The sequence below is a fragment of the Podarcis bocagei genome (assembly GCF_964188305.1).
Source record: "Podarcis bocagei genome assembly, chromosome: 11".
NCBI lineage: Eukaryota > Metazoa > Chordata > Lepidosauria > Squamata > Lacertidae > Podarcis > Podarcis bocagei.
In genome coordinates this window covers 38,855,130-38,879,642 of record NC_138136.1, presented here as the reverse complement: position 1 = coordinate 38,879,642, position 24,513 = coordinate 38,855,130, and the positions used below count along the sequence as shown (strand labels likewise).

The 24,513-nt window shown below is 38.9% G+C and overlaps 2 protein-coding genes and 1 long non-coding RNA gene across 10 annotated transcripts in view; 2 read left to right on the top strand and 1 right to left on the bottom strand.

Annotated features, from left to right (window-relative positions):
• ERBIN (erbb2 interacting protein) overlaps positions 1-7,525 on the top strand; it is a 91,702-nt gene extending 84,177 nt beyond the window's left edge. For both annotated transcript variants that reach the window (XM_081212641.1, XM_081212640.1), the window contains 4 exons: positions 737-946; positions 1,697-1,789; positions 3,224-3,298; positions 4,723-7,525. In XM_081212641.1, the coding sequence (XP_081068767.1) occupies positions 737-946; positions 1,697-1,789; positions 3,224-3,298; positions 4,723-4,827 (483 nt within the window). In that variant the 3' untranslated portion in view covers positions 4,828-7,525. The remainder of the gene's footprint in view (positions 1-736; positions 947-1,696; positions 1,790-3,223; positions 3,299-4,722) is intronic.
• LOC308597470 lies at positions 24-10,764 on the bottom strand. The gene is made up of 2 exons (XR_014013017.1): positions 10,556-10,764; positions 24-246 (listed from the first exon to the last, which is right to left on the bottom strand). It is a non-coding gene; the product is annotated as an uncharacterized lncRNA (long non-coding RNA).
• Positions 10,765-10,911: 147 nt separating this feature from the next.
• The window catches only part of SREK1 (splicing regulatory glutamic acid and lysine rich protein 1), a 28,175-nt gene continuing 14,573 nt past the window's right edge, over positions 10,912-24,513 (top strand). The window contains exons 1-6 of one of the 7 annotated variants that reach the window (XM_081212791.1): positions 10,912-11,116; positions 13,335-13,468; positions 21,610-21,722; positions 22,367-22,531; positions 23,247-23,425; positions 23,901-23,963. In XM_081212791.1, coding sequence (XP_081068917.1) covers positions 10,956-11,116; positions 13,335-13,468; positions 21,610-21,722; positions 22,367-22,531; positions 23,247-23,425; positions 23,901-23,963 — 815 coding nt within the window. In that variant the 5' untranslated portion in view covers positions 10,912-10,955. Of the gene's footprint in view, positions 11,117-13,334; positions 13,469-13,516; positions 21,723-22,366; positions 22,532-23,246; positions 23,426-23,900; positions 23,964-24,513 lie in introns of those variants that run through there. The other 6 variants (XM_081212797.1, XM_081212793.1, XM_081212792.1 and 3 more) reach the window with 6 other exon arrangements.

The following is a 24,513-nucleotide window of genomic DNA, read 5'->3' as shown; positions in this document are numbered from 1 at the left end:
AAATAAACAACTTCTAGCAATGCTTAATTTATAACATAGAACACAACTACTTTTAATATGATCATGGAACATCCAGAAAGTATAAAACAGTGCAGCAACTTAAGAACATGAATCATTCACAAAATATAATTATAAATGAGATTTCTCCAGCTCTCTGTTCAAACAGTAGTTCTGGATCACAACCACGTTGTCTTCAGAATCACTTGATGCTCTTGCTCTGATTTTGAAAAGATATCTATTCATGTTCTGCAAATAAAAAAGAATTTTTTTTTATACTATACTATAGTACACCAAAATTTATATACTATACTATAGTACACTGAAATGTTTAAATGTTTCTTTGATTGTCCTTGGATCTTACCATCACATTTGCTATCTTCCCCTGCCACATCCTTTGAGAACCTTAAGCAATATACTAAAACTTCAAAAGCAATTCAAAAATCTATGAGAACTTCCACCCAAAAAATTATATATTCCCTAATTGATTAGTTTAGCCCATTACCCAGTGGTCTAGCTTGTACTAAACAAAAGTTGGGGGGGGGGAGAATGCATTTCATTCCCATTTGTTTTGTGTATAATGCTATTAGATTTTTTAAAAAGAAGAATACAACAGACATGTTTGACAACAAAATCTCTTGTAAGTGTTGAAAAATCATTATCAGCTGAGCATCAATATAATATATATACATATTCTTGCGGATGTAAAATGTTGCTTAAGAATTATTCATTTATTCAGATACCTTTGACGAATGGGCAGATGTGCCAGCCTCCAAGACCTCAGGCAAACTATAGCCAAATCCATCATCCTGCTGCCCAAACAACTGTGGCAAGACATCCTTCTAGAGAGCAATTAATTGATTATCTAATGCTTAAAGTTGCCCATCAGCCACCCTATAGTCAGTCCCAGGGTCCATCAAGGCAAAGCCACGAGATGTCAAAGCAAGAGGTAAGGGCAAAAGTTACGACTTAATGAATAAATTCTCAGATTGTTGTTGGAAAGCACTGGAAACATTTACTTGGTTGAGACCTTGCAAATGTCCTTTACTGATGACCTGTCACCTTTATAATAATAATAATAATTCTTATTTATACCTTGCCCTCCCCGGACAGAGCCAGGCTCAGGGTCGCTAACCCCAATAAAAACACAGTAAAAACATAATAGGGGAAAAACGGGGGGGGGGAGGGTCAGAAAAAAACCCAATTTAAAATGCAGTTTAAAATGCAGCCTCATTTTAAAATAGCTGAAAAATCTAGACCATAAGGGGAGGGAAACATAAGGGTCAGACCAAGTCCAAACCAAAGGCCAGGCGGAACAGCTCTGTCTTGCAGGCCCTGTGGAAAAATGTCAAGTCCCGCAGGGCCCTAGTCTCTTGTGACAGAGCGTTCCACCACTTATTACCACTGTTGTTCATGCTTCCATATAATTTTTTCAGGAATATGCCCAACATGCTTAGAGAAATATTTGTTTGTTTATTTAGTAAGTATTTCACTTTGAGTAACCCATACAACTTATAAAACAAATACAAAGAATATAAAACTTAATAGAAATACAACAAAAGATTTTAAAGCATTGGTGAACTTGAAAATATAGAAGTAAAGCATAGTATTATGTGATATAAAAAATGGATTATGTAATGGCTTCAGTTTTTCCATGAACTTGAACATGCAGAACAAATCAATTTTCTGATTTTCTTAGATAAGAGTGAGGATTGAAAAGGATCCAGAGCTTGGATTTAGTATATCAGGAGGAACCGGTGGCAGAGGAAACCCCTTCAGGCCTGATGATGATGTGAGTATTAAATAGATCCAGTCTCTTGGGGTATGGTTATTGTTTGGGAGGTATTAACTGTTGCTGTCTTTATTGAGGAGGAACTTTGATGTTTTAAAGGTTTTTATCATTAATGTATTTTTTTCTTTCAGACTTCCCATGCTTCCTTTTGGGAAGAAGGATGGACTATATTAACTATAAATAAACAAATAGTTGTAAACAGTTGCATTTCTGTGTGCACATACACGCACTTCACCCACCCCCAGCATTAATAAACATTATTTTTCACTCTTTTTCTTGTGCAGTTTTCTTAACCAGCTACACAATAGGAAGAGAGAGATGGTGGAGATGGAAGAACCTCATAAGCCCAATATTGAGTTTAGCTCTGTGTGCAAAGAATTGTTAAGATGTAATATGTAATAATTACTACTTAAGAAAAAGAAAAACAGGCTAGATAGGGTTAAACTTGAGGAAAGTAGGTATTCGGAAAACACAATTTCTGTTGTCAGAGGAAATTATAGAACTACCATAATGTTGATGAATTTTAGTTTCGTGGTAGTCTGGCTAATTTAATAAAGCAAACTTCATATCATAGGCCAAACTTCGTATCATAGGCCAATATGTAATACATTCCCTACAACACAAGGTTTTAGCAGTAAGCCTTATCCAGAGAATTCTTTTGAGTGATGAGATTGAAAGGCTTGCCAGCCTTCTCTTTTAAAACCTTACTTTCAAAAGTATGATTTACCATACTTACGTATGGTAAAATAAACAGGTAATATTCAGCATTAGTTATACTCTGAGTAGACTAATTAAAATCAATTGACTTAAGTCTGTCAATTTCAGTGGATCTGCTCTGATTATGACTGAGTTTCATATCACCCAGTTCCCTGCTGGATGCTGTTTGTTTTACAAATGGAGGAATAGTGGGGTTCTGGGGTCAATTGAATGCTGGTAAGATAGGAAGAAAGCCTAAGAAAAGAAGGAGAATGTTTACTCCAAAGCAAACCCTCTAACCTGAAGGCAGCTAAGCCAAATTAGGTGTTAACAGAAAGCTGTTCTGTTGTGGCTAACTTCACTTATGTCAGTGCATTTTTCTAAAAAAATGTGTAGGGGTACCCCTGTGTTTCCCCAGAAAAAAAGCACTGACTTATGTTGTTGTTTTTCTAGCCCATGGAACAAATATCTTGCATTCCTAGTGCAGCATTGGATAAGACAAAAACAAGGGGAAATTATTTGAAATAGTGACTACAAGGCCAGCCCAGTATTTTGAACCACTGTGCACATGCACAGTGGGACTTTGGACTTTGCCTTGCACAGTTTTTGATACAACTTCTAGGATGATGCAGAGAATCTGTCATTCAAATATAAAAGTCAAAATCTGCAGATATAGAGGGTTGTGTTCCTATAAACAAGCATGTATGTATTTAATATTTGTTTCCTGTTCACTTGAAGGGTATATTTGTAACCAGGGTACAGCCTGAAGGACCAGCATCTAAACTGTTGCAGCCAGGCGATAAAATTATTCAGGTAATGTAGCTTAAAGCAATTTACCAATTATTAATGTTGATCACTATAGCAGCCTTCAAAATATTGTCTCTTTTCCCCATCCCTTAGCCGCTCCGTCACTTCTGATCGCAAGTTTCTGAATATTCTTCAAAAGCAACTACACAAACATCTAATTATTGTAGAGAATTCTAGATGCTACCAGAGCATGGATAACAGAGGCTGGGCTAGCTCTGTCCATGAGAGACCACCAGTGAGGCTACTTGGGCCTGCAGTGACATAGCTTGATCCAGGACTTACGTCCAGGCTACACACTTGATAATTTAGGAGCAAGACAAGTCCATCCAGAACAAGTTTTATACCTATAAACAGTGCTTTTTTTTCCTTTGAAAAATGTTTAGGGGTACTCTCATTTTCCTACTCGTATTGAAATACTTCCCCTCAATGAGGCCAAACTTAGATTCACAAAATGTTTAGGGGTATGCATACCCCTGCATCCCCCCAGAAAAAAGCACTGTCTGTAAACCACAGAACTTTGCTCCACCTTAATTTAATAAAAGAGAGGGGGTGGGGAGAGGGGTGTTGTCAGCGTACTGGTGGCATCTTACATAGCAATTCCATATACATGTTAGAAAGGAGGGGGCATGACAAAACCCTGAAGTAGTTCCCCAGAACTACCGCCTAGAATTGGCTCTCCAGGTAGGAGTGGAACCACCTTATCATCATAACTTAAACTACCAGTGCAAAGAGCCTCTCCAGGATACCATGGCCAGTGGGTAATAACATCCTCTGAAAGGTCCAAGAGAATTATCAGGGTTGCATTTCTTCTGTTTTTCTCATGGTTTACACTAGGGGTGGCCAACTCCCAAGAGACTGCGATCTACTTTTAGAATTAAAATCTGATCTATCCCCATTTTGGGTGGGTTCAGGTCAAAGTTATTGAGCTATTGAGTTAGGGAGGAGAAGAGCCCCATTTTTATGCAAATGCTTTCTTAGGAGGGAGGTTACATTGGGGGAGGGGGTTAAAGGCTAGGGCCAACGGGAAAAAGTCACTAACAATAATATCGCTTTGAATGAAAACAGACACAGAGAGAAAGCTCTGTCTTCCCTTCCACTGATCAGACAAGAGTGGAGGGCGGGGCAGGAGTAAGTTTCAACAGCACTAAGGAAAGGGAGCCAGCGATCAACCCATGATCTACCAAAACCTCGCAGGGATCAACCTGTTGGACATCCCTGGTATACACCATCTATCAGGACAACCCAGGCAGTATCAGCATACCACACTATCAATTTAACCTTCTCTTTGGTTCTTGCAACTGCTTTGAAGCATGCTGTCACTTCACATTCTCAAAACAACCATCAAATTTAGAGTTGGCTAAACAGATAAAATAAACTGTTATTGAAAAGGTTTTCCTCTATACTTAACAGGATTTAAATCTTCTTTCCAGGCTAATGGATATAGCTTCATCAATATTGATCATGGACAAGCGGTATCCTTACTAAAGACTTTTCAGAACACAGTGGAACTCATCATTGTTCGAGAACTTTCTTAAATACTGTGGAGGAAGGAGAAACGTCCACGTGATGCTTTGAAGGACTTGTGGGAAACTGAATATTTTGATTATTTTTATATACAAAAACTTTTAAAATTATGTACAGTAATAAAATAATCTTGTGGTTATAGGGGGGAAACCACTGTAAAGAACATAGATAAAACAGTTTTGGAAATGCATATTGTAGTCAACCTTGTTGGGTTTTAAAGCATTGTAGCAATCAAAAATCACTCCTCCAAAAACAAACCTGTGGTGTATTTTGTACAGATGGTAGGTTTATTTTTGGATAACGCATACACATAACTAAACTTTGTGTACAAGGAGCCTCCATTGTAGCCAATGGACAGATGGCAGGGCTTTCTGTCCTGTAGCTGTTTGTTGCCTTTATTTTTTTGTTCACCTGGTTTTAATGTCTTTGTTGAAACCACTTCTGTAGATGTGGATAAGATTTGATATGTTGGCTTTGCTATGTGCATATTGTACAGATGAATGGGTAGATGGAAGGTGGGGCTGGCTGGGATAATTTTGAAAGGCCAGGTAAAATGGCCGCGAAAGTATCGAATCAAGAAAGAAAGAGGGAAACGAGTTAGCATGAGAATGTATATCTACCATAGAAAAATGCAATAAAATGTGAAGTCTTTTTAGAGAGACTATAAATACACTTCTGGGAGTTCTACAGGATTGGCTCATATCACATCAACTGACTGTCTTATTTGTTTTCTTTAATTTAACTTTGAGTGTTTTTAATCACACAACTTTTTTCACCTGTGCTGTGGAGTTGTGCCCAGAGACTCCTGTCTGTTACGGAAATCCCCAGTTTTGTGCAAAAGGGTGATTTTCTTCTGCCTTGTATTAAATACTCCATTTTCAACTTATTTATAGATTTTTTAAAAAGAAAGAAAAAGAAAAAACTAAATGGCCAGTTTTGTTTTTAAAAAAACTGTGTTGCCTGTAACTCATCACCTATATATCTATCACATGTGTGCATGTTCCAAACCTCTAACTTACTCTGCCAGAAAAAAGCTTCATTCTTTTTAATGGGGTTCATGGCAGTGAGGCCTGTGGGGACTGGGCTGCCCAGAAGTAAATGGTTCAGGAAAGGGTTAGGAAAGATTTTGTTTGGCCTTGAATTGCCTTGTTAGACTAAAAGGAAACAATACGTTTGGAGCTAGGTAACCAAAGCCAGTGAAACTGTTGCAGAGGGATGGGAGAATTGCTGTTGGGAAGTTGTAGAGCAAAGGGATGGGGACTTGTGACCCACCAGTTTGTAATGATCTTTCTCAAAGGGCTGTTCCTACAGGTGACATTAAATGTGAACTAGACACTTGAGAGTCATTAAAGGGTTTCTAACTATATTAACGTAATAGTGATTTACCACAGGCTGCCTTTGTTCCTTATTACTTGTATAAAATATTGGATTATACATATTTAATTTTGTTTATGGCAAACATTATGTTTATTTTCCTCTTTTTTCTTTCTATAACAGAGATGAGATTGCCTAACCTATAGGGTAATAAGTAATACATGGTTATTATGGACCAGAGAAAAGTGCCATAGAAGACCAATAACTGTTTTTTTAAAGGCGAATTATTAATCTGTCATTGGAGCAATATTCAGTTACTGCAGTTTTTAATAAGTAGAAATTGGTAGTTTTAAAGCGAAATTAGCAAAAGCACCAGCCTACTATAGTGTTTGGAAAGATGTGCTGGAACAGAAAGGAACCTGTATACTTAACAGATAAAGGCAGTACTTTTTAAATACACAGACTCCAATGATATTGCACTCAAAGATGTTATCACCTGCATATTGTACTGTGTATAGTTTTTGATAATTTTAATTGAAACCCTTTAACAACTCTTTGTACATTAATTTTAGTTGATTTTCATTAATATTTACATAGGAATTGATTTTTATATTAGCAAAAATGTGCTGTATTTTGGTAAAGTTCACTTATTTTCTGTGTGCTGTTAATCTTTAAAGAAAATGAGAAACATAGCTATATAATGGCAGGCTTCAGTGTTACCATGCTTCTAAAAGTGTCTTTTAAATTTCTCTACTTTTTATTGAGAATTCAAAAATTTACATTCATTGCTTTTAATTATATTAGTAACCTCAGCCTTTTAAAAGGGAATATCCACAAATCAGTCCTAATCTGAGGACTTGAGGCATAAACTATAATCATGGTAAGGGCAAAAAGTCCCAAATCAGAACTGATTCTTTATTGATCATGGACACCATTTATCTTTGATAACATCAGGTTGAAATAAAGTGTTCAAATTCAATTTTGTATGAAATAACAAGCAGTGTAAACCATGCTGTTAGAATTTAATTTAGTTGAATAGCTTTGTACAATAGTGTTGCCAAAAAGAATAATTGTTTGTTGAGAGAATTTAAAGAAACTTTGTGGCCTTCTAGGGGTTGGGTTTTTTTATTTTATTTTACTTTTTGGTGCAAGGAACTAGAAAAAGTATATTGGAAATCAAACATTGATGATACTTTAAAAAAAAAGACATGTTGGATGCATTATACCATTTGTGTTGGATGATGGTGAAATGAAGCTGTGGAAGAAAGCTCATTCAAAACAGAAGATCATTATTCAGAAGCCATGGATTTTTAATGTTTCTCATCTTGTCAGATAAGATATATCTGCACACATGGTTGCTTTGGCATCGAATGAATAAAGTATTTGTCAACTCAATATTCTTTTCATGACAGTTCATTAAAGAATCAGTTCAAATTACAAATTCTGGGGGGAAACCCCACATATTTATTGTGTAAATACATTTTTTACTTTTTTTGACTGGAGTTTCAAAAATGTGTATATAATTGAACACATCCTATGAACACAATCATAGCAATAAGCAACACACAGAATCAAGCCTTTTATCATTAATTTGATGTACTACTTTTTAAAAAAGTAACTATTCCCTTATTAGCAGCTATGTAATGTTTTTATTGATCAGCATTTATTCAGCATTCCAAATTTTGTATATAATTAAATTGTTTCTGAAGTAACACATGGAGAATAGATAATAAACTAATGCTCTTTAAATCGCTGTGTAATTTACTGATTTCACTACATCAATCTGAAATTTTCTAAATCATTTGAATCTACCACTGATAACATTCTATAATCAAGCAGAGATTCGTGGACTTTTCTCTTTGTTTTAAATACCCTTTCCTTATTTGTATTGGATTTTAAGTCCCTTTGAAGGAGAGTGCTGCCTCAAACCAATGGTGAGGCAGATGATGATCCTAGACCATTGGTCATGTTGGATGGGACTGATCTGGCTGGTGTTCTCTCTTCTATCCTGTGGGCGTGTGGGAGGCAATTTGTCAAGCATTGAGGGTGATTATGCCTGCAATAGCAACCTTGGGAGAACTTTGGCAGGAAGCCTCTGGGAGAACCAGTGACCCAACCTTAAGGAGCAGAGCGCAGCCTCTGCAATAGTTAGCTCTTGTAGAGCAGTTATCTGATAAATGATTAGCTTTTTTACAGGCGGTACAACACTAGTCCTCTCTGGGAACAGCCAGCATGGTGCCCTCCTGAAGTGGTTGGACTACAGCTTCCAGCAGCACAGGCATTCTGGGAGTTGTAGTCCCAAGAATATCTGGAAGTACCACATTGGCTACACCCTGCTCTAGATGAATCTGTACTCTTCTCTTGGGAGAAGAGTAGATTCAGCAGTGGCACAGTGTGATCTTATACATGGCTACTCAGAAGTAAGTCCCACTGTATTCAATGAGGCTTACTCTCAGTGGGTGCATAAGACTGCAGCCTTACTGGACACCAGAGGTATATCTAGGGTCCCTTATGGACTTGGCAAGGATCTGTATTGGCACCCCTCCACTCCACTGGACAGGGGCTAATGCTCTCTTCTGTGTGCATGCAAATCTCTTAGTTATTTAAGGGCAGAGGGAAAGGCACTTTGCACGTGCTCAGGGATCCCTTTTAAACTCTACTACAACTTTTCATCTTTGGGAGTGGAGACCAGGTACTGAAAATAGTTCAGCCCTGACCCAAATTCACACTGATTGGCCCCAATTCCTGGGTCCCTCACAATCTGTCAGCTTCCTATCCCCCCCCCCACCTCCCTGTCTTTGCACGCCACCAGGCAGAGGTGTTTTTAGGGTAGTGCAACTGGTTTGTCCACAGTGGGTGCTGTGCCGCAGGGGGCTTCACAACAATGCTATAGAATGGGCGTCAAATTTTAGCGTTACATAGGGCGCCACTGAAATGTGAGAGCCCAACGTCTGGCACTGAGCGTAACTGCAGGAGAAGCAAGATGGAGCCATGTGAAACTGCATACTTTGCCTCTAAGTTGCTCCCCTCCTGGCCAGGGAGACCTCGGACACTTGCTCACTTGCTCATTCTTGTCCTCCCACTCATCCTTCCATACCTATCCCGTGGGTTGACCCAGCTAGTGGTTTTGGTGGTGTGGTCCATGTAGACTTTGTTGTTGTAGTTGTTGTAGTCACAAGCCTCCTCTCAGCCCTTGGTTAACAGCAGCTGCTGCTCACTCATCTTTTCTGCTGCTGCTACTACAGCAGCAGGAGATGGACAGAGCAAGCCCAGCAGCAGCCCCATACGAAGAGCTCAGCAACTCATGCAAAGGATTTTGTTTTTCTTGTAAATTTCCTCTCAGGAAAAGGTTGCAACATCTGAGGTTAATGACACATTGTGTGATGAAAGCAAATAGATAGTTTTTCACCCTCCTAATACTAGACCTGAAGGAGTGTTTCCACCTCCATCATTCAGCCCAGACACTGAGATTTAGCTCCAAGGGCCTTCTGGCAGTTCCCTCATTGCAAGAAGTGAGATTACAGAGAACCAGGCAGAGGGCCTTCTCCGCAGTCGCGCCTGCCCTGTGGAATGCTCTCCAGTCAGATCTCAAGGCTGCAGAGTAGAAGCCTCTTAAATAGAGGACACTCACAACATTAGAAACTGCTGTGCAGATATGGTTAAAACAGACAATTAAAACAATGTACAACACTAAATTTAGCAACAATGTAAAACAATAAACTGTCCCAGGGAGTCGACTCAGAATCACCCATGGAGCCGTTTTTGGGGCTTTTCATGCCGGACTATTTTGAGTTGGGCGATGGTCTGCACCTACAGATCTGTACACAGAATCTGGCGACCATCCAGGTCATCTTCTGATCTTTGCCTAACAGCAAATGGTCAAATTTTTGCTTTTGCGGGAGGTCGGAGAGCCTCACCAGTAGGGGATCCAAGATCTTACTACGTGCCTCTTCATAAAAGGGACATCTAAAGAACAAGTGTTCTGGGCTTCCTGTCTCTCCCAATGGGCAGGTGCAAAGCCCTCAGTTTTGATTTCCCCCACCCCCGGTTTAGTTGGGAGTGCAGAGATTACGCAGGCATAATTGATTTAGCCATAAGTGGATGCAAGGTGCAGGATGCACCTGGGATTACTGCAGCAAATCAGCAGTAAGGGCTGTTTGTCCATTTTTGAAAACACAAAATCTAGACAGGAGCGAGAAACCTGTGGCCCTCCAGATGTTGTTGGAACGCCTGTTCCAATCAGCCCACATCCAGCATGGAAAATGGTCAGGGATGTAGAGTCCAGCACAATTTGGAGAGCCTGCTCTCTCATCCATTCTCTCCCCATCCATCTATGAAACCTCTCCCTGTTGTGGCATTTTTTGTAAAAAACAATTCTTTTGATTTTTAATACGGGGGGTGGGATATGCAAAAAATTCACCTCACCTAACAGGGAAATCTATTCTGCTACTTGAGGCTTCTAATGCGTCAACTGCGGTGCATGTGGATACTGGAGAGGGAAAGGGCAGGAGGCACTGCGTATAGTGCAATTTAGGGATTGTTTATTCCATATGCTTCGACATTTTTTGTCCGTCCACCCCCTGCCCGTCTCTCAGGTGCTGCACTGCCTCAACAATCAGAAAAAAAAGCCCTCCGTTTTCTAGCTAAAAGCCGCATAGAGGAGACGAACAACGGGCCGCCTCAGCGCCAGGGCGCAGCCGCGTTCTCTCGGAAGTTGCGCGAGTGCGGACGCTCTAGGAAGCTCCGCCGTTTCTTTCTCGGTGGTGACTTCCGTCTCCTCGCTTCTGTGCGTTAGTTCGGCCGAGACAGCAAACTTGCCGCCATCATGATGAACAGCGGCGGCATCGGGGTGCCTCTCGGCTTCCCTTTGACCCCTACTTCGGTTATCCAAGTCACCAATTTATCATCGGCGGTCACTAGCGAGCAGATGCGAACGCTCTTCGGTTTCTTAGGTGACATCGAGGAGTTGCGTCTCTACCCTCCGGAGTAAGTTGAGGCCCGAGCAGGGCCCTCGGGGCCATAGAGAATGGCGGGAATGACAATCCTTGAGGCAAGGGGAGAGCGAGAAACGGACCGGATGCCGCGCCCGCCATCTTGCTTTCGGGTGCCGAGCGTCTCGCTTCATAGTGGTTGCGTCATTGGGCAGCATCTGTTCTACGAGAAGGAGAAGCTGCCCGTAATTAAGATGGCGGCCAGTGACTGTTTCCCCCCCCCCCCTCAAAAAAACCTGCCAGTTTCTCCTCAGCCGCAGTCCTTCAGCGTTTCTCTCCTTTTCTCTGGGTGATGGTTCTGGGAAAGGCCGCGGTTGCGGAGGCGAAATGCGGGCTCCCTAGAGGCCTAAGCCGCTTTTCGTGCTTCCTCGAGGCTCTCATCGGCGTTGCGTTTAGCAAAGACGCCATGTAGGAGAAATCTGGCTCCTCGGGGATCCTGCTTTCCTTTCCCCCGAATCTCGTTCCTTGCACTGCGTTGCTAGGCTAGTGACTAGTTACTCGGGAGTAAGCCTTATTCACATCAACAGCGCTTGCTTCCTTGTAAAGCTGCAATCCTTTGCATGCAGCTTGGGAACATATATCATTGAAATTAATGGTCCTTACATTATAAGGTTCCAATAAGTACGCATAGGAAGGGATTGTAAGGGATGCACAGTAGACCATATTTCTTAACAAGGCATGAGGGAAAGTTTCGTTGTATTTTACTAAGTGATTTTATGTTTTTTGCCTCCCCCCCCCTTTCCCTCAAGCACTTGTAAATGGCAGAGAGATTTGGGACTACTCAAATGTGTAAATATGAATGGGATGTTAGCAGAATAAACTTTTAATTGGTATTAGTGCTTCCACCTTGTGCTTGCTGGGAATAATAATAATAATTTATTCATACCCCGCCCTCCCCAGCCAGGGCTGGGCTCAGGGAGGCTAACACCAAATATGAATTACAATAAAACGTAATAGAAACAACAACAAACAAACAGTTAATTAAAATATGGCTTAAAATACACAAACAGCCTAGAAGTAATGGGAAGCCATTGTTTTTGATGTGCAACCAGGAACTTGTCTTATTGTGCACCACTTCTCGCTTACTGATATTGAATCTCTTCTGCCATTCTGTTTCCTGTTACCTATTTTGGAGAGATCCTTTCTAGCTTTTCACAGATTTCTTGGGATTTTACAATCATAAATAAATTGATGCTGTTCACCTTCACTCTTCAAACATACTCCTTAAGATCTAGTCTTCGCAGACTTAATCAGAATATTATCAGACAATGTTATACAATCCTAGGTTCTATTAATTTAAGCTCATGGGAGAGCCGACTGCCCCAAGAGTTCAAGGTGTCAACTTGTGCGGAATGAAGTGGCTGCATTTGACAAATACTGAAATATTAAAATGTTCCCATGATACTTTGTAGAGTTTATGCCAGGGTGATTAAAAATGAGTGTGCAGATTCAGCATCAAATGGATGGTAGAGACTTCTTCTTAAAGGAATTGGCTGTGTTTCCAGAAGGATACCAGCTATAAAAGTGTTCCACCATTTCTTAAAAATCTTAACTGAAGATCTTAAAGCACATGCAGAAGTTTGCCTAATGTACAATTTTATTTCATTTAACTGTAGCATCGGTCATTTACAGAATGCTGTTAAAATATTTTAATTACTGAATTATATTATATTTATTATATTTATTATAATTAAATTATATTTTAATTACTGGATGTTTCTTTGCTCGTATTTGAATTATTTTTAGGAGAAGAGTTTTATTTACATTCTGTATTAAAAAGTAAAGACCAATGCAGATGCAACATGATCATGATTGTTAATTGTGATTAAGAAGCTAGGTATAGTAATTCAGATTCTAAAAGCTGAATTCAGGGTTTTTTTGACCATGATTAAGGCTGCTCAGTGTTCATTCCTAACCATGGTAAAGGGTTTGTGTATGCATTGATGAAACATGTTCACATGAACTAGAGAACCTGTAGGTGGATATAGTGCAGTTTTACATCCTGATCCCTTAACTGTAGTTAATGGATAAGTTAGAGTTATATTTGTACCAGCCTAAAGTAATCTGATACTATGTGGAAAACCTATTTCAGTTTTCATGTTCTGTAGGCCTGTAATTTTTAGAATTAAATTTGCATTAATATTTATAGTTGCATAAGACTAGCAAAAATAGATCAAAACTACAGCATCTAATTGGTTTTCTTTTTCTTGCAGCAACGCACCACTTGCTTTTTCCTCCAAAGTATGTTATATTAAGTTTCGGGAATCTTCAAGTGTTGGTGTGGCCCAGCATCTAACAAACACGGTTTTTATTGACAGAGCTCTGATAGTTGTGCCCTGCGCTGAAGGTTGGTATTTCAGATTATACCTTTGTTTTGATAGTCTCTGTTCTGTGAATTTGTTACTTGTGTTTTTTCAGCAACTGGGAAGGCGTTGAAGCTATTACTTATCTTGCTTTTCTTGTAATAAAAGCGAATTTGGTAGGAAGGAAGACACTTTCTTTTTAAAATTTGTATGGAATTTAAAAATATATTTTACATTAGGTTTGAAATGTGTGGGCATTTTCTCTTATAAAATGTGGTCATGTTTCATTTATCTTTTGCAAGGATGAACATTTGCTTCTTTCACTAAAACTGCACACTGACAACTTCATCCTAAAATTGTCCTAGCCATCTGTCTGAAAAGGAATGGGCAACACAGATGGAAGTGAAACTACATCAGAAAATTCCAATCACATATTCACACACCTCTGATACAGTAGGAGCTAGACCCTACTTTCTTATTTTGGTTGTAAGCTAGGATTCTCAGGATTCAAAAACAATTGTAGTGAATTACTTGGGTGGGCTTAATTAGAGTAATGGTATATCCCATCCTAATGACTCATTAGTAACGCATTCCTAAGTTCGAGTTGTTAGTGAATAACTGGGTGGTTCTCTAGCTTTAATGTGATCGTAAGTATGCCTTTATGCTGCTTTCACAATTGTGTAGCAAATCACCTTGTAATGTTAAGGACGACTTCAGCTGCTCAGATAATAAATGATAGAGCCAGTAATAGCTTTGGGTCTGTTAGCTGCATAGGTATATATCTGAATTCCAGTTCTCTAGTCATAGTTTAGAGAGGACAAAATTCTGTCAGAATACCTTGCACATGTGGGAAGGGACAGAGATAGGGAATTGTTCCAGCAGAACCTAGTTGGTAGAAAGGAAGTGTCTCAGAAGCATCAGCCAAGATCCACAGGTGCACTTAACTCCTATTGTTCAGGCAGAAGTTCAAAGGTGATCTTGGCCAGTGAACAGAAGGGAAATGAAAGGGAGTAAATAAAACAAAATTCTAGAGGTGGTCTTGTGAGCCAAGGATGGAGGTCATTAACTCAAGATACTTACAGGCTTAGAGTATGGGAGGAATTTAACCTAGTACCAAGCTTTGTGAGCACAAGCATTTCTGTGCCCAGTGCACTGTTCTGGGATTCTCCCCAAACCCCCAAGCCAATTTCAGGTGCATACATTGTGGTGGGGGAGAGGGAGAGGCCCATTGCACTAGTGGAAATGCTTGTTCCGTTGTCTGCTATCAGGACCATCCATTCCTATGCGTAAATGTATCAAAACATTTATTGCTGAAGTTTTGGTACTAAGCTTTAGGGTTTCAATTCCAAAATAGATAAAAACAGTGCAGATATATAAACGTATCCTTGTAGTAGAACTTTCCTATAACAGAGAAAGGGAATACATCTATTGAAATTTATTGACCCTTATTTCTGCTCTCTATCCTGAACAGTTTTCAAGAATTCTTGGGTATTTTCAGAATTAATAAAACCTGCAGTCTTTTTTCTTACATTCATAACTATGTTACATTATCATTACCCAGTTACATTGCTAATTAAAATGTTTTATTATGGTAAATTAATATGACTTTGGTGACATAATCTCAAATGCAGTAGAAAAAGTGCTTCTGTGCCATATCACAGGCTTGAGTGTCATGTCTTCTAGCAAGATTGTTTGAAGTTGTGGAGCACCATTGACGTGGCTTTCTGCAGCCTGGAGAGTGTGCCTTTCTGTGGACCTCAGAATTTCTTTTAGAAATATTGATATATGGCTTTTCTGATTGTGGAAATGTAATATGCGCTAAAAGCACAAAAAAATCAAAGAGTTATCATGGGGGTTTCTGTTTGAGAGTTGTGTTTCTGTGTTCTTTACTTACCATTTCCCTTTCTTCACTTAAACTGGGTAATGTTCACATGTAGGGCAGTATCTAACTAAGTTGATCCATCGCAGCAAGGTAGATGACTTGTGCAACTGACCTTCTAATCACCTGCCCGCCATGCTCCCTAAATCTATTCCTCCACCCCTCCAGGGCAGATTTGGAGAGGGCACTGGATACATGTGGGGAGGAAGTTACGTTACGCAAGCAGAAATCCTTGTGCTGGTGAAAAGAGTTAGTTGGATACTGCCCATACCATCCAGTATGGAGTTTTAGTATAAAGTGTGCATGACACTACAGTTCTATTCTTAGTATATATGTTCCGAGAAACAAAACCTCTCTTCTTCCCTCTGGCAAAGCAGGAATACATGCATTTCTGGAGTAGGGAGATCTGTGCCTACTCTTACCTATATGTTGCAAATACATAAGAGCAAAATTTCCAGCGGTCAATTCTAACGCCTTAAAAGTACCATTAACCAATCAGTTATGCCCTTTGTTTTAGTTTTCAGTAGTTTTCATTTGTGGCTCTGAGTTGGTTCTTAGCATGGTTTATTCAGGGACAGGAATGGCACCACTTGTTGGCATCCATCTGACTGGAGAGACAGTGGAGTGCACCTCCAGGGGTGAAGAAAACCGCTGTATTAGCAGCACCAAAGTGACCTCCCTTGGGTGCAAGCCTGGGCAGTATGTTTGGATATCCTGTGCTGCCCAGACAGCAAGACCTCTTGGCCTCACTGATATGCTGATAGGAAATACACCAAAGCACTGTTTTATCCCATTTCTGGTATGCCCTGACTCTATAGTGATATAGCTAGGATTATTGTGGGGGGCCTCAGACCCAGACAGCATGGCTTTAGTCCAACAGCATCTGGGGAGCCACAGGTTCTCTGCCCTGGTGTTATTGGAATAGCTTCACCAAACTAAAACCAAATTTCTAAAGTCAAGAGAGTATATGAAGGTTACCTACCTTTATCTGAGATTGTTATTCTTTGTTTTGGGACTGATACTTTGGGCATGGAGAAGAACAGTTTTTATATTTTATACTTGCCTATCTGATAACAACACTGTTACTGTACTAAGAACAAATGAGTGTCCTATGCTACCCTGCTTTCATGGTCTTTCGTTTGCTCTCTTGTAACTCCCATGAGAGAAGAATAGCTAAGCACAACTATAACTATTTCAAACTAGTAAAGGTAATAAAATCAACCCTCCAGATGGAAAGTGGCTGGTGAGGAAGGGATACCCTGGGAACTATAAAAAAGAAGATCCTTCTTCCTTTTGTTTCCTTGTACCCAATTGCTTCAGGGTGCATGGTGGTGCTCCTCTACCCTGTTATTTCTGCTGATAAATTGTTGGAAGACAGGGTTATGCTCAATAAAATAACAGACAAACTTGTTTGCATGCTTACACAAAGCTTACACAATGTTTAATGTGTGTAAGTTTACATCCAAAGTTGACTTGCCAGAGAGACATGATGTCATAATAAAATATCTAGAGTCAATAATAAATAGAATAAATACATATATACATACACAGTGCTGATCATTAATGCTGTGTTTGGGTACAGTTTACAATTCTAGAAAGCATACATTACCTATTTAAACCTGTAAATGGAAATAAAGAACATGCTAAATAATGGACATTTATCCTGGCAGCGTAAACTACCTTAAAAATTGCTGCTTGTACAGCTTCTTAAATAGCACTTACAGTGCAATCCTACTCAACTATACTCAAAGAGTTCAAAGTGGCTTACTTTCAGGTAAGCTTGCAGAGGATTTCATCCCTAATTAGGACTGGTAGTCCATGCAGGCAAGGAATTTCAAAGATGTCATTTTCTGAAGAGGAACATCTCAACATAGTTCTCTAATGATGTGTTTTTTAGACTACTAATAAGAAGTCCAAATCATTTTAGTTAGAAAATGCATAGTCTGGGCAATGGTTAAAACTTTATGGACATCTTCCTTGAATTTACCTTCAACCAAATGGGGAAAAGGAGCAGACTGTAAGAGCACTGGTATAATGTGCTGTTTTATCTACGCTTGCCTACTAGTGGCTGGTCTCTCTTGGAAAATCCAGATGTTGCACAATAATTTTCTTGCGGGGATGATAATTGTCTAGAAACCTGGCATAGAAGGATATGGGGGTGGGGGTGAAAGAGAAGGAATTCAACAGTTTTTAAAAAATACTTCTATTCTGTCTGTCAGAAATTATTCTCTGAAGGCCCGCACTGGGCATTAAACTGGTGTTCAATGTATAACACAAACACACTTCACCACTATTCACATTACTAACCAATATTGTGACTTTGGCAAAAACAAAAAAACATCATTACATTGTCAAGATGTGGCCCCTTTCCATTGTATGTATAACTGAAATCTCTCGAAAAAACTTGTTCTGGTTTGAGAGAGGCCAATATTGAAATGTATCAGAGATGCCACTTTTAACCATCATTCTGAACTTTTTTATGTCCACATTTTCTGGAAGATGGATTTTGACTATTAATTTGGTTTTGTATGTTTTCTCTGTGTGATATTTGTGCATTATTAGATGACTAGACTGGCCAAGGCAGACCTGTTACACTTGCCTGAGTTAGGCATTGTTTGCCATGCCACTAAACCTGCCGCCAAGTGACAACTTCATGGGGGAATGAGAGCGGAGTCTGGCCTGCAGAAGATGGACGCCCTGTCTCTGTTTTTATTATTTTATTTTGCTTTCTTTTCTCTTCTTTTTGTTAATTTTGTCCCTTTTTTGCTTTAATTCTTTCATTTCTACCTGTGAGCTGGTTCTTCAGTTCTGTAAAAATGGTGTTCTGTTATAAGAGTTCATGATTCATTTTAAACTTGACCCTATGAAATTGTTCATAGATCAACCAAAAATTCCAGAGTTTAGACTTTGTAGTTAGATTGTAGATACAATCCTAAACATCCATAGTTAGAAATAAAAGATGAATAAAATTAATAGGAATTACTTCTGAGTAAATCTGGCTAGAATTGGATTATTTGAAAAGTGAAGTGATCCATATTATTGAAGCTTTTAGATATATGTGGCTTTTCTGGACTACAATCTGAAGACTGTCCTCTGAAAATACTTCCCCCTCCCTTCCCAGAAGCTCTCTTACTAAGCAACCATAGCAAGTTGGTTTCCCATATCTAAAAAGATAATGGCTCCCTTCACATGTTCACTGAGTTGTTTGGGAGCCACTTTCCCACTGTGTTCTTGGTGGCAGTATGTATATGAATGCTGAAACCATATGAGAGAGCTCTGTGAGGAAAATGCTTCCACATGGTTGGGTGAGTATGTGAACAGGGGGGACATTGTTTTTTCAATACCTATACCTGGCCTGTTTAATTGGCTGTCGTATTATTTATTTTGAAAAGAAATAAATAATACTAATATTCTTAATTCATTTCTCAAAAAATAGGAGAAAGCCTGGAAAACACTCAATCGTGAATTGAATGTGAAGTATTGACCAGTGTTTGTTTTATATACTGTCTTCTCTTTACTGTAGCATTCTATGGGAAGACGGCAAGCTGGACTAATTTTTCTCTTCAGTTGGCTCATGCTTATGGCATATTCTTAGATACAGCAGAGGCACATCATAGAAGTGTTTTCATTGTCAAGTTTGAATATTTTCTGTGTAAAACTCTCAAGAAAAATACCAACATTCTTCTGTTACATTTCTCTGAAGTAGAGATGAGCGCAAATTGATAATGTCATCTCTTTCATTGTTCTCTTTTTCAATAAAGATTTTTGAAATTTCTGGGAATTTGATGTAAGCAGCCAAGGAATTATATTGTTAAAAATAGATCCTCCTGAAGTTGCTGATTTTGCTAACGAGCCAAAATTTAGAGTTATTCTAAAGCCACTTGAATATTTTTTTTAAAGATATAAAGATTACTTCAAGTGAGGGTAAGACACTAGAGGTTTTAAACTGACGCAAGTAAATTGACACAAATAATTATAGCGATCAATCAGTTTAAAATGACATGGTCTAGCTCTGAATGAATGCGAAGTGTGTATGTGTGTGTGTTTGCGTCTGCGCGTGCACACTTCATATCATTGCTTTTAAGAATGTCATTTTAGCCATTGACAATGCTTAGTGTTTTATACATAGAAAGGAGTTTCAACAAATATGGATATATTTTGTGGAGATTGAAACTACTGAAATATGTTTTTATTTTTTGTGGACTTTAACTCCATTCATCACTAAGCTGAGAAATGTATAGATATATGTATAGTTAGGAACAAAAGATACTCTTTAGGTAAAGAATAGTTTTGTTGCAGAGAAGTTGTAGTTGTGTGTGAAACTAGTTTTCTGGATTCTAGTTTACGTTTAGTAGTTTCGTTCTGATCAGACATAGAATTTTTGATGTTTCAGTTTTGATGATGAGTTTTGTTTTTTAGTAAAGTCTGAAAAAGCCTTTACTTGTAGTACTTAAGCTTGGAAGTGGTCTTATTTATTCCCATTGATTTTTATCCATGTATTATCTTGATCTTGAAGCAACCTATCAGAACACTGATGTACTTGAATTTTATTGTAGTCGAGAGACACTGGCTAATTCATGTGTACATCTTAGACCATAATTTGGTTCTTACACATGGGCCTTGTATTTTGCCCAAGAAAAATCAGGAATAATTGATCTCTATCTGGATAAGAAGCTATTAAAATTTTAATTGGAATTCTTTATTGCTGCCTTAGTATTGGCTTTGGTTTATTTTGTAATTATATGCTTCACAAACTCAGATTGCCTAAGGAACTTGAAAATCACAGTTTAGGTCTTCAGGCAGCTTCTAACACCAGAAACTTTCTGAAGTGTAGCAACCTTCCAGAAGTTAATGCAGTAGTTCGAAAGTTTGCCCCATATTATGTCTTTGATTGTCTATGGAAATGAGGACTGTAGCAGTAGGAGAGGGGCAGATAGGATGTTAGTGGGTAGGGATTTAAAAAACTACCAAAAGGGTCTATCTCTCTCTCTTTGGAAATGTCATTAAAACACCAGGTGATTTGAGGGCTCAGTGGCTTAGGTTGGTTGTTGTTACTTTGACGAGTAACACTTAGTGTTACTTCAGACAAAGGTGACTTCTAGGCAGAGTGCTTTGCCACGTGCAGGTAATAATTTCTGGTCAGTTTTTCAAATAATTCTGGTTTGTGTGTGTTAGAATTTTTTATGGCTTTTAAAACTCAAGTTGCTGAAGCTTAAATGGAAATCACAATATTTAGCAGCTCTTAGGATATCTTAAGGAAAGACTAAGTGTGTTAGATTTAAAGCGCGCTTTAGTCAAGTTCATTTTAAGTAATAATCCAGTGCAGGCAGTGGTTGATTATAATTAGTACTAAATGTTGGGTTAAGATCCCAAACATATAGTGACATTATTGTTTATTTTACTGAGGGGCAGCCATGCTTCCAGAGAAAATATATAGGGATATCAGCAGAACTTATTGTCACCTGACAAATAAAGATGCCGGACAGGTAGTCATACTACCTTAGTTATGTTTACGTGATGAAGGTGTAGTGCTTAACAATGGTTTAGGCACTCAGACATAAATGCTTATGTCTGCATTGGACCAATGAGATTGAACAAATATTTTGGTAAATGCCCTGCTACCTCCAGATGTTAAGGAAACTGGGTAGTTGAAGTACCTAAGCTAAAAATCAGTGCGGTTCTAGGTTTCTTGCCTTGCTTGAGTTGTTGTACTGGACTGACAAAAGGCAGTCATCTGGTAACATTTTTCACTCAGCTATTTTAGCAGACAAAAAGGGCTGATTTTGGTTAGCACACTCCTGTTTCCTCTTTTTTTTTCCTTTGACTGATTTGGTTATTTGCCATTTCTGGGGATTAAACTTTAAAAAATGTTCTTCTTTTCTGTATCTGATGTTCTGTGTGCTATTAGTGATGCAGCCAACACGAACGGTTGTCATGTGTAACACAACTTTCGATCACCGTGAAAACAACGTCCTGCGAAAGCGTCCATGCTTGATATCGTTTGGTTCATGAACATTAAGTTTCCAGTACAGGTGACCCATAGCTCAAAGTGTTAAATAATTGTCTACATTGTTCAGTTTTTAAAGTAATAATCCGGTAATGCTAGTTTTGCTCACTTGTTGTTCCTAGTGGAGCAGGGGCAAAGGAAAAACTTGGAATTATTTTCTTTTTTGTAAGGCTCTCATAGATTGATTTTTTTTCTTTACTATTTTTAAGTTGAAGGGTGTTGGTAAAAAAAATAATAATAGAAAAATAATACATGGGAGGTGGCGTTACTTTTAGTAACAAAAATATTTGCTTCTTCAGGTAAAATTCCAGATGAAGCCAAAGCCCTCTCCCTCTTGGCTCCTGCTCCTACAATGACAAGCCTGATTCCTGGTGGAGGGTTGCTTCCTATACCAACACCACCCGTGAGTTCGGTAAGTAGATATTCATGTAATAATTCTACTTAAAGGGGATGCAGGCTATTCAGTTCTGTTTTGGTGCATGTTCCATTACATGGTAATGATTGCAGTAATTGTCTTGAATCTGAAATTATTCAATTATTTGAAATTATTAGGACCAGTCTGAATGTCGCAACACAATGAGCAATATCTAGAGTTCTCCAGAACTCCTTGTCAGGCTGAATGTTAAGCAAAAAATAAAAAAAAGTTGGGTGGGGGAGAAAGCTGGCATAATGTTAAAGCTACAGCATCTGTAGAGTGAAATAACCTTAAAATGGACTCCAGGTGTTGTTGTGTACTCTTAGATTTACCATCTTCTGGGTGCTAAACTTTCTAGAATTGAAAGAGGACTGAAGTAATTATGCAGTAATGCTTTTGGTAAACATAGAAGAGGACTCCTCTTTTTAAGACATATTAGTGACAGTGTATACAGCTTTTTACACAGTTTTCCTTTTACTTGGTCTGGTCAGCCAAGATGGTTTGTGGTCACATATCAAACAGCAGGTTTTAGGACTAGTGCTAACAGTCCTAAATTTTGAGGTGAATTTAATTTGAATCAGTCCACAGTGGGAGGAAAACTTTTCATACTTATTTCTGTAAAAACTATCCTCTGTTTTCAGATTGGTATTTCTCTTGGTCCACTGGGTGCGATACCAGCAGCAGCGTTGGATCATAATATTACAGCCATTGGAGACATACCGCAGCCGCCCATTATGGGCAATGTGGATCCTTCCAAGATTGATGAAATTAGGAGGACTGTATATGTTGGAAACTTGAATTCCCAGGTAAATGTCTTTGCTACAGTAGATGCATTAATGCAGGTGTGAGGAACCTGTGGCTGTCCAGGTGTTGCTGAACTACAGCTCTCATCAGCCCCAGCAAGCATGGCTAATGGCCAGGGATGATGGGAACTGTAGTTCAATACCAGAAAGGCCCAAGGTTCCCCACACCTGCATTAATGGAAAGTGTAGCTTTATATTCCATGGCTTGATAGCTCTGATTTTGAGCAAACTAAAAGAGCATCTGCTGCATCAGGCCTTTCCCTGATGCTGTGTACAGAGGTTAGTTACAGACTCTATACAGCCTGCAAGAGCTTGAAAATGATTACTTTTCCTCCCAACTTGTATAATATGGTGCTGTGCACAACACACAGGTCACAAGGCCCCTCTCAGATGATCTATACCAGAAGTTGCCAGTATGATCCCCTCCTGATGTAGTTGGACTACAACTCCCACCATACCTGACCATTGGCTATGCTGTCTGAGACTGATGGGAGTTGTAGTTCAATAAATATTTCAAGGGCACCATGTTGTCTCTTCCTGGTTTATAGTCTGCATTAGATGGACAGACCATGCAGTATGGAGAGTGTCATTCAGGAGTTTACAGTACTGTAGTTGGGACTTGGGTATCTATTTTGGCTGGGTCAAAGGATATGGGGCAGGCTTATAAGTGAATGCACGTGATGTTCCTTGACTAAGCCCTCTTTCTTTCTCTTTAAAGACTACTACAGCCGATCAGCTTCTTGAGTTTTTTAAGCAAGTTGGAGAAGTCAAGTTTGTGCGGATGGCAGGCGATGAGACTCAACCAACACGTTTTGCTTTTGTCGAGTTTGCTGACCAAAATTCTGTTCCTAGAGCCCTTGCCTTTAATGGAGTTGTGTTTGGAGATAGGCCACTGAAGTAAGAAACTGTACAAATATTATCAAAATAAATTGGGAGGTATATTGTGTGTAATTGCAACCCTGTCCTATAGAACTCTGCCAGTTTTAGGAAACTGCTGAAAATATATATATATATAATTTTTTTTAGCACAGAATAGCATTTCCATAGCAATATTTGCATGCATTTTTTATTTAACTCTGTGCAAGGGCCTCTGTTTTTACTTAAAACCTAAATCGTGTTCATGTTGGCAAACGGATCTGCTGAACCTGTGTGAAAGGTTTGCCATGCAGAAGTTGCCGTTTCAATGGTACTTTAATCCCTTTACCAAGTACCTGATAAAGCCTGTTAATCTGTTTGCCGTTAGTACTTTGGTAGAAAAAGTGCAATCTTATTCTTTTTAGCTGTTGCTTGTGTGCAAGCAGAGGCATGTGCCACAACAGTTCAAGTGGTATCCTCTGTGAGCTCTACCCTGTTTGCAATTTAATACCCCCAGGCTCCATACTGGTTCCTGTCCTGAAATAAAGACCACGGGCAACTCCAGCTCTAGAGATCAGAGGCAAGTTTTGCAAAATCAAGTAAAAATTGAGCCAACAAGCCAATGCTTTTATTTATAAAATTTATACAACGCTTGATTGTAAAAAAAACCAAAACCAAACCTCAAAGCAGTTTACAAAAGAGAAAATAGCAAAATCAAGAAAAAATTACAACCCTACTTTAAAACAACATACAAAAGCTAAAATACTAAAACAGATTGAAATTATTTATTTATTTAGTAATGGTGAAACAACTATGCAGGATAAAAGTGGTCTGGCATTCAGCATTTCAAACAGAAATCTTAAGTTTAAGTTGAAGCATTTGGAAGAAAACTGCCAAAATTAAAGCAAAACGTGCAAAAATGTAGTTAACTGTTGTAATCCCCTTTTGGCTCTTTTCCGTGTTTTGAAATGGGTGCACTTTGCAAAATCAAATACATATATCCTTTGCATGGAGCCAGCGAAACACTTATTTCTTTTGCCTAATACTGTATTTAATAACATTTGTTATTTCTAAAGTGACTTGACTATAATACAGCACCTGGAGTTTAAACTAAAAAGAACAAAGCTTGC